Source organism: Micropterus salmoides, unplaced genomic scaffold, assembly GCF_014851395.1.
Source record: "Micropterus salmoides isolate LMB-PRFRI ecotype aquatic unplaced genomic scaffold, ASM1485139v1 Ms_hic_scaffold_1, whole genome shotgun sequence".
In the NCBI taxonomy this organism is placed as follows: Eukaryota; Metazoa; Chordata; class Actinopteri; order Centrarchiformes; family Centrarchidae; genus Micropterus; species Micropterus salmoides.
Window position 1 is genome coordinate 2,367,798 of NW_024040040.1, and position 12,872 is coordinate 2,380,669.

Consider the following 12,872-nt stretch of genomic DNA (forward strand, 5'->3'; position numbering starts at 1 on the left):
AAATCTTTGTGTGTAAAGCGATTCTAAAGGCTGCAAAGAATAAAGCAAAAAACATAGAGTCTTAAATGATGGAGAAAGAACAGCAGTGAGAGATGAGGAGATGAGAGATGCTAGCAAAAGCTTTTATTAATCTTCACAGTCCAGATAATATTAGTGAAGAGGGGAAACTACAGTAATAGAGAATGAGGACCTATTATAGCACAAGGAAGACACCAACAACCTACCAAATAAGGACTAAACCGCACTCTCCAGAAAACCAAGATGTCCGTTACTATTAATACATCTTGGGCGATCACTGCCATTGCCACAGCATAACTCCTAAGTTAAAGAATTAATCAAATATTCTCTATAGCTATCACCCAAAGAGTGCTTTAAGTGGCAGCTAGAGCAGTCACTGTGCACTCTGCTTTGGGGACAAAAGCTGCTCCATTGTGTATCTCGTTCCCATGTTTAAATTACCTCATGTTTTAAGAATAATGAGAATAATATTCCATAGAATAGTGAAAATGATCTGTGATGAAGAATCAGCTCACACAGTTTAGCAGTTCAGCGGAAAGAGGAAACAACTTGAGAGCGATCATATGTTTAGACTCAAGTTCATCACTAACCAGTTTACAGAGCAGTCATTCAGACAGCAGATGAGACATTTAGACAGAAGTATAACAAATATTATACATAGTTCAAATGATGGGCATTGCAGTCATATTTTATGGATACCAGCACACACTGGCATCAAGGGAAATAGCAGGTTGCAAAGGAGGCCTATAAGGGACTATATCAAGGTAGCAGTTAACTTCAGTAAGACAGAAATGAAGAGCATTATTAAACACAAAATGAAAGAGGCAAAAGCAATGGGAGGAAGAGAGGAAGGATGGTGGTTGAGTTGAGTTGAGTTGAGAGGAGAGTAGGAGAAATTAGATATGCAGGAAGGAACAGGAGAGACGAGCCAATAGTGCATTATTCAATATTGGTCAGCATAACTCTGGCAGGTGTAACATAAGTGGGCAACAAGAGACACGTTATGGTTCACTGTCAGAAATATGAGGAAGAAAGAAGGCAGCTGATTCAGCTGTGAACCAAGTCCAGTTGCCCTTGATTTTTAACCTTCCTTGGATAACTATGACCTGGATGACTGAGAATCTTCATAGATATCTTTTAAGTGTATGTATCCCTGTATGTTGCATTGTTAATACTGTTATACTAATAAAGAAAAGAAAAAAACATATTTAATTTCCGTCACATAAGTCTTTCAGAGTCCTGATGGTTCACACTCCGGTCCAGCAGGTGGCAGCGCGCACATAACGTTGATTTATCTCCGAAGTGTACTTCCGGGTGGCTAACGTGCTAACGTTTCCGTCACCAAGATCCAGCTGGAGTTCAGCAGCAGAGCCTGCATGTGAGGATAAACGTGTTTAAGTGGACTCTGTTTAAACTTTCGGGATGTTTCACCTCAGACTCATCTCCTGTTAGCCAAGAATGCTAAAGGAAGTTAGCTTGTCAGCAGGAAGTAGCCGGAGCCGGAGCTCGGCCTCACAGTGTGTATTTTATCAGAGTGAGCTGCGTGTCTGTAACGGAGTGTGTCTGGAGGAAAAGCTGCTGTAAACATGTCTAAAGTCCAAACGCTGAGAGCTTTTGTCCAGCAGCGACTAAGTGCGGCTGCTGAAGAGATATTTGAGCTGTTTGAAAGAACGATAGCAGAGTACGAGGAGGAACTTTGTGGACAACGCAAACTACTGGACGCTGTTTTCAAGCCTGAAGTCCGGTTACACAGAGCAGGTTTGTGCACTTTACTGCTTATTCTCACTGAAACTGCCTTTACTGCAGTAAAAGTACTAATACCACTCTGTGAAAATACTCCACTGCCAGTAAAAGTCCTGCATTCAAACCCTGATGTAGGAATTATTTTCTTGCTGACCATTATTGAATATGGAAGATCAATCAATCAATGCTGTAATAAACTGTTTTATTTTATACTCTGTATGTAGTGTGGATAATGATAGTGTCTCCAGTTCAGACCTCATTAGTTCCAGGAAGGGTTAGTTTTAGGTCTCTGGACAGCAGAACAACTCTTCACTTGCCTAAAAAATAAAGCTTCACCTTCATCTACATCAGTAAAATCCTGCTTTCACTGTAAAGCTTCAAAACTAATTATCTGATTATATAGTATTTTATAGTATAACAGTCACAGGGGACATATTTCAGAACAATGAGTACTTACTCTAAGTATATTGTTCTTGTTTTATTGACTTTGTTACAAGTAAAAGTCTGCTGAGTATTTATACAACTTGATATTAGTACCGCGGGTAAAAGCGGCCAAAATGTTTCCTCAGGCGGGTGGCTGGTGTCTCCCTTAGAGATAGGGTGAGAAGCTCGGCCATCTGCGAGGAGCTCAGAGTAGAGCCGCTGCTCCTTTGCGTTGAAAGGAGCCAGTTGAGGTGGTTTGGGCATCTGGTAAGGATGCTTCCAGGACGCCTCCCTAGGGAGGTGTTCCAGGCACGTCTAGCTGGGAGGAGGAAGACCCAGGACTAGGTGGAGAGATTATATCTCCACACTGGCCTGGGAACGCCTCGGGATCCCCGAGTCAGAGCTGGTTAATGTGGCTCGGGAAAAGAAGTTTGGGGTCCCCTGCTGGAGCTGCTGCCCCCGCGACCGATCCCGGATAAGCGGATGAAGATGGATGGATGGTATTAGTACTTTTAATAGCTGCTAGTACAGAAAGTGTTACTACTTGTTTACACAATGGTATATTACCTGCTTACTGCCCCTGGGTTAGGACGTTGTTGTCATCAGTTATGGAAATGGATTGATTTGCATAACGTGCATCAAAGAGTCACAATGAAGAAAGGCCCGGTCTAAACTGGGAATACCCCGTATTGCTACACATACATGCTTTATGTCTCAGTTTAGATTTCCCCCGGTAAAGAGCAATAGACATAGAATAGAAGGTTTTCATTCCAACTGCCATCTCCTTTCTAAACTCAGTCCGGAGAAGCAGATAATCTATAATAATTTAATAATTGGTTTTACGAATGATAGGGCTGGACAATAAAAAATTACAATAATTATCACAATATCATTTTTTTGGAAAACAATATAACAAATAAATATTCAAGTAAATTTATTTTATTCACTTGAACCATACAAACTTATTTTTTATGAAGATTATTTTGTTGAGGAAAAAGAACTGAAAAAAGCTTATACTTAATTTTACTTATGCATACAGTGGATAGAAAAAGTCTCCACACCCCTGTTAAAATGCCAGGTTCTTATTATGTAAAATAATGAGACAAAGATAAATCATGTCAGAACTTTTTCCACCTATAATGTCAACAATTAAATTCAAAAACAATTTGAAATCTTCGAGGGGGAAAAATGAAAAATAAAACCTGCAATAACCTGGTTGCATAAGTGTGCACACCCTTAGACTAATACTTTGTTGAATCACCTTTTCATTTTATCAAAGCAGTCAGTCTTTTTGGGTAGGAGACTATTAGCATGGCACATCTTGAAGTGGCAATATTTGCCCAGTCTTCTTTGCAAAGCGTTCCAAATCTGTCAGATTGCGAGGACATCGCCTGTGCACGCCCTCTTCAGATCACCCCACAGATGTTCAATTGGATTCAGGTCTGGGCTCTGGCTGGGCCATTCCAAAACATTCATCTTCTTCTGGTGAAGCCATGCTTTTGTGGATTTGGATGCTTGGATGTTTTTCTTTGTAAGAAAAGGCTTCCGTCTTTCCACCCTACCCCATAGCCCATTCAGATGAAGAATACGGGAGATAGTTGTCACATGTACCACACAGCTAATACTTGCTAGAAATTGCTGCAGTTCCTTTAATGTTGCTGTAGGCCTCTTGGAAGCCTCCCTGACCACTTTCTTTTCGTCTTTTCATTAATTTTGGAGGGACGTCCAGTTCTTGGTAAAGTCACAGTTGTGCCATATTTTCTCCACTTGATGATGACTGTCTTCACTGTGTTCCAGGTTATATCTAATGCTTTGGAAATTCTTTTGTACCCGTCTCCTGACTTATGTCTTTCAACAATGAGATCTCTCTGATGCTTTGGAAGCTCTCTGCGGACCGTGACTTTTGCTCGGAGATGCATCTGAGAAAATATCAGGAAAATCCTACTAGAACAGCTGAGCTTTCTTTGTGATTAATCAGAGTCACTTTAAATGATGGCAGGTGTGTAATGACTTCTAGTTAACCTGAGTTTGAATGTGATTGGTTAATTCTGAACACAGCCACATCCCCAGTTATAAGAGGTTGTGCACACTTATGCAACCAGGTTATTGTAAGGTTTTTAATTTTAATTTTCCCCCTCGAAGATTTCAGTTTGTTTTTCTATGGAGTTGTTCACATTAAAGGTAGAAAAGTTTCTGACATGATTTGTCTTTGTCTCATTATTGAACCTGGCATTTTAACAGGGGTGTGTAGACTTTTTCTATCCACTGTATTAGTTGACAAAGATTGTTTCATATGTTTTGAATGTTCTATCTCAGATTTGTGAAGTGATCCCCTGTTTGGCATGAAGTGTTGACCATAAAGAAAAGTTTAAACCACAATTAACCATCAGGTTTCTTCAACTTTAACTCAGAAGCAAAAATCAGCCTTTAAACTTGAAAGAAATAACGATTTGATACTTATTGTGATAATTATCAATATCGAAAGATATGAAACTTTTTATCGTGATAAAAGTTTTGGCCATATCGTCCAGCCCTACGAATGAATGATGTTGATCATGATGATGATGATGATGATGGTGGTGATGATGAAGATGATTGTTGTGGAAATGTTCCCCTTTGTTGCCGTCTGTTGCTAACTATATTGTTTTTTGTTGTTGATGATGGATGAATGGATAAAATCCGGCTGAGGCACTGGGTGGGGATCTCTGGTACTGCCCTAGAATGGTTTTCATCCTACCTGTCAAATAGGAAGTTTTGCGTGTCTGTAAACAACTATGTCTCTTCGTTCTGTCCAGTTTAAATATGGTGTGCCTCAGGGGTCGGTCTAAGGACCCATTTTGTTTTCCTTGTATCTGCTTCCCCTTGGACATATTATCCATAAACATGGCATTTCTTTTCATATTTATGCTGATGACACACAAATATACTTGCCCGTCAGAACCACAGACCCTGGAATGCTGAGCTCACTTAACAACTGCCTTTGTGAAGTTAAAAAATGGATGTCAAATAATTTCCTCCAGCTGAACTCAGACAAAACAGAAATCCTGGTCATTGGGTCCGCTAGTAAATCACATTAAGCCTGTTGCAAAGAACCTTGGTGTCTGGTTTGATAGTAATTTAAATTTCGAGCAGCACACCACAAAGCTTGTTCAATCATGTTTTTATCAACTTAGAAATATATAAAATTCGATCTATGTTAACTTTTAAGGACACCGAGACCATTTTACACGCCTTCATCTCATCACGCCTGGATTATTGCAACAGCCTTTTTACCTGTTTAACCCAAAAATATATTGATGGACTCCAGACTGTCCAGAACTCAGCTGCCAGGCTTTTAACCAGAACAAAGAAATATGACCACATTACTCCTATTTTAGCTTCACTACACTGGCTCCCAGTATGTTTTAGAATTGACTTTAAAATTTTATTGATCACTTTTAAGCAATTATCTTAAGTCGCACCGGTAATATTTGCACATTTTATTTGAAGGAATACATTACCCTAATTCTAGTAGGTTATTTTACCACGTTTTAGAAAGTTTTGTATCGGTGGTTAAAATGTTAACAGGAAGTCAATTTTCAAAAATGTGTGTATGTATTTTGCTGTTTTTCAGGCATCCAGCTGCTGTTGGTGAATAAAGAAGAGGTTCCCACTGAGCAGCAGAAGTGGTGCACCAGTCTGAACCAGGAGGACCCACCAGAGCCCCCAAATACTAAAGAGGAGTGGCGTCCCAGTCTGGACCAGAAGGACCCACCAGAGCCCCCGCACATTAAAGAGGAGTGGAGCCCCAATCTGGACCAGGAATACCCACCACAGCCCTCACACATTAAAGAGGGATGGAGGCCCAGCCTTGACCAGGAGGACCCACCAGAGCCCTCACACTTTAAAGAGGAACAGGAGGAACTCTGGACCAGTCTGAAGGAAGAGCCACTTCAAGGACTAGAGGAGGCTGATATCATGAAGTTCACATTCACTCCTGTCCTTGTGAAGAGTGAAGAAGACAATGAAGAGGAACCTCAGCCTTCACAGCTTCATCAATTACTAACTGAACAGATAGAAACAGAAATTGATGGACAACTAGCTACTGATGACATAGTGTCACACTCTGAACCTGAGACTGATGACGAATGGGAGGAGACCGGGGAACATGAGTCAAACTCGCTGCAATACAATGAAGTAAGTGATGTGGAATGTATTACAGGAAAAACATCAAGTAGCTTCTCTGAATGTGCTACAGGCTTTGGCAACAAAGAACATCTGCAAGAACACAGTGGAGGCCAACAAGTAAAGAAACCATTTAGTTGTTCATTTTGTAAAAAAAGTTTTCAATGGAGAGCTGACATGGTGATGCACATGAGAATCCACACGGGAGAGAAACCCTTCAGTTGTTCTGTCTGTGGTAAAAGATTTGCACAAAACTCAAATTTGACCACACACCTGGGAGTTCATACAGGAGAAAAACCTTTCAGCTGCTCAGTTTGTAAAAAACCTTTTCAGCGAAGAGGAGATCTTGTGAAGCACATGAGAATCCACACAGGGGAGAAACCTTTCAGTTGTTCAGTTTGTGGTAAAGGATTTTCTGAAAGCGGAAGTTTGACCCAACACTTAAAAGTTCATACAGGAGAAAAACCTTTCAGCTGCTCAGTTTGTAAGAAAAGTTTTCATGGGAGAGGAGATGTTGTGAAGCACATGACAGTCCACACTGGGGAGAGACCCTTTAGTTGTTCAGTTTGTGGTAAAGGATTTGCACTAAACTCCAGGTTGACATTACACTTAAGAATTCATACAGGAGAAAAACCTTTCTCATGCTCAGTTTGTAAAAAAAGATTCAGTCAAAGAAGCCATTTGTCCAGACACATGAAAATCCACACAGGGGAAAAACCATTTAGTTGTTCGTTTTGTGGTAAAGCATTTTCAACAAGGGGACATCTGAGACAACACTTGATTGTCCACACAGGGGAGAAACCATTTAGTTGTAGTGTTTGTAATAAAACATTCACTCGGTTCGAGTATGTCAAATCACACAGGTGTGCTGGTGAGAGCAGTGGGAGTAAATGAAGCTGCAGAGATGCTGGTTGAGCCGATTTCTTACAGCAGGACTGAAGTACTGAGGGCAAGACTTGGCTCAACACTGATCAGTTCAAAACTGTTTTTATCTGGCACATTATTTGGTTGTTTTCCAGGTGATATTTGGTATAACATGAAATTGAAATGGATCAAAGTATTTATGTCACCTGTACTGCACTATGGTCAACATGTTGCTTTAAATGTGATTTATAAATGAAATGACCAGACTTACCTCCAAACAACACAGTTAATTTTTTAATTGAATGGACTCCTGGTCTTGAATTGATCTCAATATGTGTAAAACGGCAGTTTTGTTGACTCTTAAGCTGCTCATACTACTGTATATTAGTGGTATTTTGGTCAGATCATTTTAGAGAAACTTTGTTGGATTTAAAATAGAGGTTCGGGTTTATTGCAGTTGTTTTGTCGCATCAACAAACCTCATATTGGCTATCTAGACAGATCCTTCTGCCTCGGCTGAACAAGGAAACACTCTGTGGAAACAAAGGGAGTTTTGTAGAAAATAGATCAAGTTTGGTTAACTTACCCTGAACTTCACAATGCATTTTCTCCAGATCCAACCAGGACGGTTTCATGTCCCTCACAGTCAGTCTGTCCTGCCTCTTTAGCTTTATACTTCAGATTGGAGCTTTGAAGCCTCATTTCAGCTCTGGGAAACATTTCCTTTAATGATCAGCTACAAGTCATTAGTAAGAAATAAGTAGACGATGATAACCTGTCATTAACAAACTGGTTTCTCTGTAGAACATTCCTTCCTACCAGCTCATTCCAGTTTGTTAAACAGTCTGGTTTTCTTTTCTTCAGATATCTTCCTGTAAATTAAGAATATTCTGACTTATTTCAGGCGTTGTTTTTTTTTTTTAACAAAGTGTTGTTTTTCTTGATTTTCTATTGATTTATGATGTGAATTCATTGTAAACCTTTTGTAAATCATTAAGAGTTACTAATTAAATGTGGAATGCTTAAATGATGTTGACCCGCCTTGCCTCATTCAGCTCCTTGATTGAAGTACCTGCCTCAGCTCTCCCATAACCAAGACAATTTTACTCATTTGTCAATAATCTCTTTTGCATCTAGTCCTCGTGTCAGTCTGTGTTCTCTTGTTGAGTTTACACTGCTAGCCTACGTAACCAAGACCTTAATTACTATTTCAGTTCTTGTGTGACTCTTTTGTCCACAGAGTGTTTTTATATTTATTTTAAGTTAATCTCTACTCAAGTAATTTTTTGTATTGGAAAATATTTTTGTATTCTTACTCCTTTTAGTTATTTTGAGTCCCTCTTTTCCTTCTACTTGAGTACTTGTTTTTGTAAAGTAACATTACTTTTATTCGAGTACAGTTTTGGCTTCTCTGACCAGGAACTTCACACCTGGAGGAAATAAAAGAGAAACTCACAAAGTGTAAATATTAACATGAAAATATTTTCATTTCACTTGATTCTGTATTTTATACATAATTTGGTATAAATCAATAAATTGAATTCAATATTAATAGTTGAAGTTATTCATGATGGTCCTTTTATGAGTCCTCCATGCATGCCAAAGTTAGTCATGGAGTTCCTCAAGGATCTGTCCTCGGACCAATCCTCTTCGCTTTATATATGCTTCCTTTAGGCAATATTATCAGGAAATATTCCATAAGCTTTCATTGTTATGCAGATGATACTCAGTTATATCTATCGATCAAGCCAGATGAAACTCATCAGTTAGCTAAACTTCAAATGTGCCTTCAGGATGTTAAAACCTGGATGACCTGTAATTTTCTAATGTTAAACTCAGATAAAACTGAAGTTATTGTTCTGGGGCCTAAGCACCTCCGTGACGCATTATCTAAAGATATAGTTTCTCTTGATGGCATCGCCCTGGCCTCCAGCACCACTGTGAGGAATCTTGGAGTTATCTTTGATCAGGACATGTCGTTTAAGTCTCACATTAAGCAAATTTCAAGGACCGCCTTTTTTCATCTACGTAATATTGCGAAAATCAGGAACATCCTGTCTAGAAATGATGCAGAAAAACTAGTCCATGCATTTGTTACTTCTAGGCTGGATTACTGCAATTCCTTATTATCAGGCTGCTCGAAAAAGTCCGTTAAGACTCTTCAGCTGATCCAGAATGCTGCAGCACGTGTTCTGACAGGAACCAGGAAAAGAGATCATATTTCTCCTGTTTTAGCTTCTTTGCATTGGCTTCCAGTAAAATCCAGAATAGAATTTAAAATCATTCTTCTTACCTACAAAGCTCTTAATGGTCAGGCACCATCTTATCTTAAAGAGCTCATAGTACCTTACTACCCCACCAGAGCACTGCGCTCCCAGAATGCAGGGTTACTTGTGGTTCCTAGAGTCTCCAAAAGTAGACTAGAGCGTTAGCACCAGCGTCTACTGCGCATGATCACACAGCATAACTGTGGTGTAATGACGTAGAGCAATGGCAGAAACACCGTAATTCTGGTAGCTGCCTGGTTGCGCCAACAAAAAGTTTAACTTTTAATTTAAATGTACTGCTATATACACAAAAGTGCAATAACATGTGGTTTGCAAACACTTTAAACAAATAATGTGCTTTTTACCAGCAGTATTCCCTTTACACAGCAGCATCAAAATATTTCTTGTAAATCCGAAGCCTCCCTCCGCTGTTTGTTTGGGTGGGTGATTTGCAGGGTGATCAACATCCCCCCTCCTATGACCTGTGGTTTGACTGTATTCAGAGCCAGTGAGCAACGCACTTTCAAAATAATAATTTTGTTTAAACTGCATTAACATGCGATAAAGTAATTGTCTCATTAATGAATTAATGTGTTAACGCGATAATAATGCGTTAATGTGCGCAGCCCTAAAAATAATATATCATGCCAACAATAAACATAAATGGCTCCTACACAAGCAGCGGGAGAACATCCCAAGTTTGTGAACTGCATCGCTGTTTCTCCTCATTTGCAAGGAAACCATGTGAGGAGAGAAGAAACTAGGACACGATACAGAGCACTAGGACTTAGTGTTGGAGCAGGCAAAATCTTGACCATAACTGCTTTTAAGGAGAACAGAGTTCTCACTAACATACTGGATCAAACTTCAGGGAGGAGGAAACGGAAACTTCAGCATCAGCTGTTCTGCAGAACTATTGGGAGAACATGACATACTCTGGTAAACACATTAGATACTAGACAACTCAGTCCAGCAATTATTATTAGTAGTAGTAAATATTATAAAAGAGTAGAGAGTGGACAGAGAGGAGTTTTAACATTGTGTACTTGGTTCAGGAATATTTGAAGAATAGCTGCTATCATTAACCCACTGCAGAAAATCAGGAGTAAAGACACAAAGTTTTGAAATTATTACAAACTTCTAAAGTCTGTCAGAAGGTTACATAAAACCCCTATTACTTTCCGAAAGAAAGATATTAGTTTTTCTAAGTTAAGATGAGGACACACAGCGCTCAGAGCTACTTTGTAAACCATGAAAAAGACAATTAGATAAATGTGAGACTGTAAGGAATCTGTTGAACATGTACTGATGGGCTGTAGGAAATCTAATATAGAAAGAGAACGACTGTAGTGCAGGGTGGTAGATATGGGAAGGGAGTGGATCGATAAGCAGAGATAGCATGGGTGCATGGGGGCGGCCAACCAGATATAAGCTTTGCAGTCCATTGTCCCCAATGGACTGCGAAGCTTATATCTTTTGAACACATTATATTATAGAAGGTGTGCAAAAGCATGAGTCACTTTGCCAATAAAGAGATCATATCTGAAACGTAACAGTCACTTCACTCCTGGTGTCAATGATAAGCCAGCAAAAGAATAACCATTACATTCAGCAAAAACACTAACGTATATTCTAAGCAGACACATTTAAAAAAACATAAATCATAGAGTAACGTTTATATAATACGTTAGCCTACGTTGAAATACAAATTGTATTTGTATTTGATTGTTTGCCCTACTAGCCTGATACTGGCTAACGATAAGGCAAGCAGAGATCGAGCCTAGAAAAACTCACCAGAGGAGGAGCTATTTCAGAATCAGAATCAGAATCAGAATCAGTTTTATTGCCAGGTATGTGTGCACATACGAGGAATTCAACTCAGTATTGTACATTGCTCACGATGCTTACTCATACAAAAATACTATAACACAATAAATAAATAAAATCAGACACAAACTACAGTGTAGACAACACTAACATTCACACTATGAACAAAACAATATAGACATATTGACAAATAGTGCAGTGATCAGAGTGCAAAGGATGCAAGAGTAAACTATTATTCTCATTATGTACATGTTGAAGGTGGATATGATATACAGGTACACATACATGTACACATGTACACATGTACACAGTGTGATGGAGCATAGTGCAAAGGATGCTGGAAGAAATAAATAAGACCTATGACCTTATGACCTGAGGTAGGTGTATTGGTATACAGTATATACAATATGACATAGTATGAACAGCACTGAAATAGAGAATGGTGAATAAATAAATAATAAGTGGAAACCAGTAAACAGGTGCTGATTAGAGACAGAGTTACTGGGTTATTGCACAGGAATTGTTCCTGACACTGTGAGTCAGAAATCAGCTGTTCATCAGAGTGATGCCTTGTGGGAAGAAACTGCTTCTGAGTCTGTTGGTTTTGGCGTACAGTGCTCTGTAGCGCCTACCAGAGGGGAGGAGCTGGAACAGGTTGTGTCCGGGGTGAGATGGATCTGCAGTGATGTTTCCTGCCCGTTTCCTGACTCTGGAAATGTATAAGGACGCAGAGGATGACCAGAGGCGAGGGCAACGAGGACGCAGAGGATGACCAGAGGCGAGGGCAACGAGGACGCAGAGGATGACCAGATCCCGGACAGCAGACGGCGCTTTAAAAACAGTTGTTTATTTTCACATCCTCTATGTTTTTGTGGGGCAGTCTGAAAGTTGATTTTGGGACTTCAAAACAATGGGCAAACTGTTCGCAATACTTTGCCCACAGAGGTTTGAGCACCCAGAAGCTGAGGAGAAAATGAGAAAATGAGAAGACATACCCAAACCAGAGGACGCAGTGGACAAGTTTCGCTCATTTTGTGCATTGTGTTCCGAGTTAGACATGGATCTTACCACCTGCCATTCCTTATTACCAACAACATGGATTGAGCGTACCCACATCTGACCATTCTTCACAGGATTTATAAAACCATTCCCATCAGCAGCAGCACTGCAGAAAGAAGTTTCAGCCATCTGCGGCTCATTAAGAACTATTTGCTGCATGGATGAGGCTGTCAAATCTCACCTTGCAGTGTGTGGAGCGGGACATAAATTTTGACAAGGACAAAGTGGTTGGCAGGTTTGCCACCATGAAGGAGAGGAGCATGAAAATGTAAAAAGGGACAATGATATGTATATAGTTTTGTTCGGATTATTTGTGCTGGATGATCGTTAAGTGGACCAAACCAGTGGACAGAGAAGGCCCTGCTCAGCAGGGACAACAATTGGTAAGACAAAATTTTGTCTTTAATTATTAACATTTCAGTTATGAAGATGTCACTTAGAATTTTAGAGAAATCTGTTGCTTACTGCATCTTGGACCTGTAGCCTATGTGTCTCCACACGTGTCTC

At 39.7% G+C, this 12,872-nt stretch overlaps 2 protein-coding genes and 1 pseudogene across 2 annotated transcripts in view; 2 read left to right on the forward strand and 1 right to left on the reverse strand.

Annotated features, from left to right (window-relative positions):
• LOC119887775 overlaps nt 1–12,872 on the reverse strand; it is an 878,746-nt pseudogene that overhangs the window by 205,491 nt on the left and 660,383 nt on the right.
• The window catches only part of LOC119889520 (NLR family CARD domain-containing protein 3-like), a 237,846-nt gene that overhangs the window by 167,197 nt on the left and 57,777 nt on the right, over nt 1–12,872 (forward strand).
• On the forward strand, nt 1,360–8,248 carry LOC119905129 (gastrula zinc finger protein XlCGF57.1-like). Its single transcript, XM_038721907.1, has 2 exons — nt 1,360–1,776; nt 5,798–8,248. The coding sequence occupies exons 1-2, from the start codon at nt 1,605–1,607 to the stop codon at nt 7,240–7,242; spliced, it is 1,617 nt and encodes a 538-aa protein (XP_038577835.1). The 5' UTR covers nt 1,360–1,604; the 3' UTR covers nt 7,243–8,248.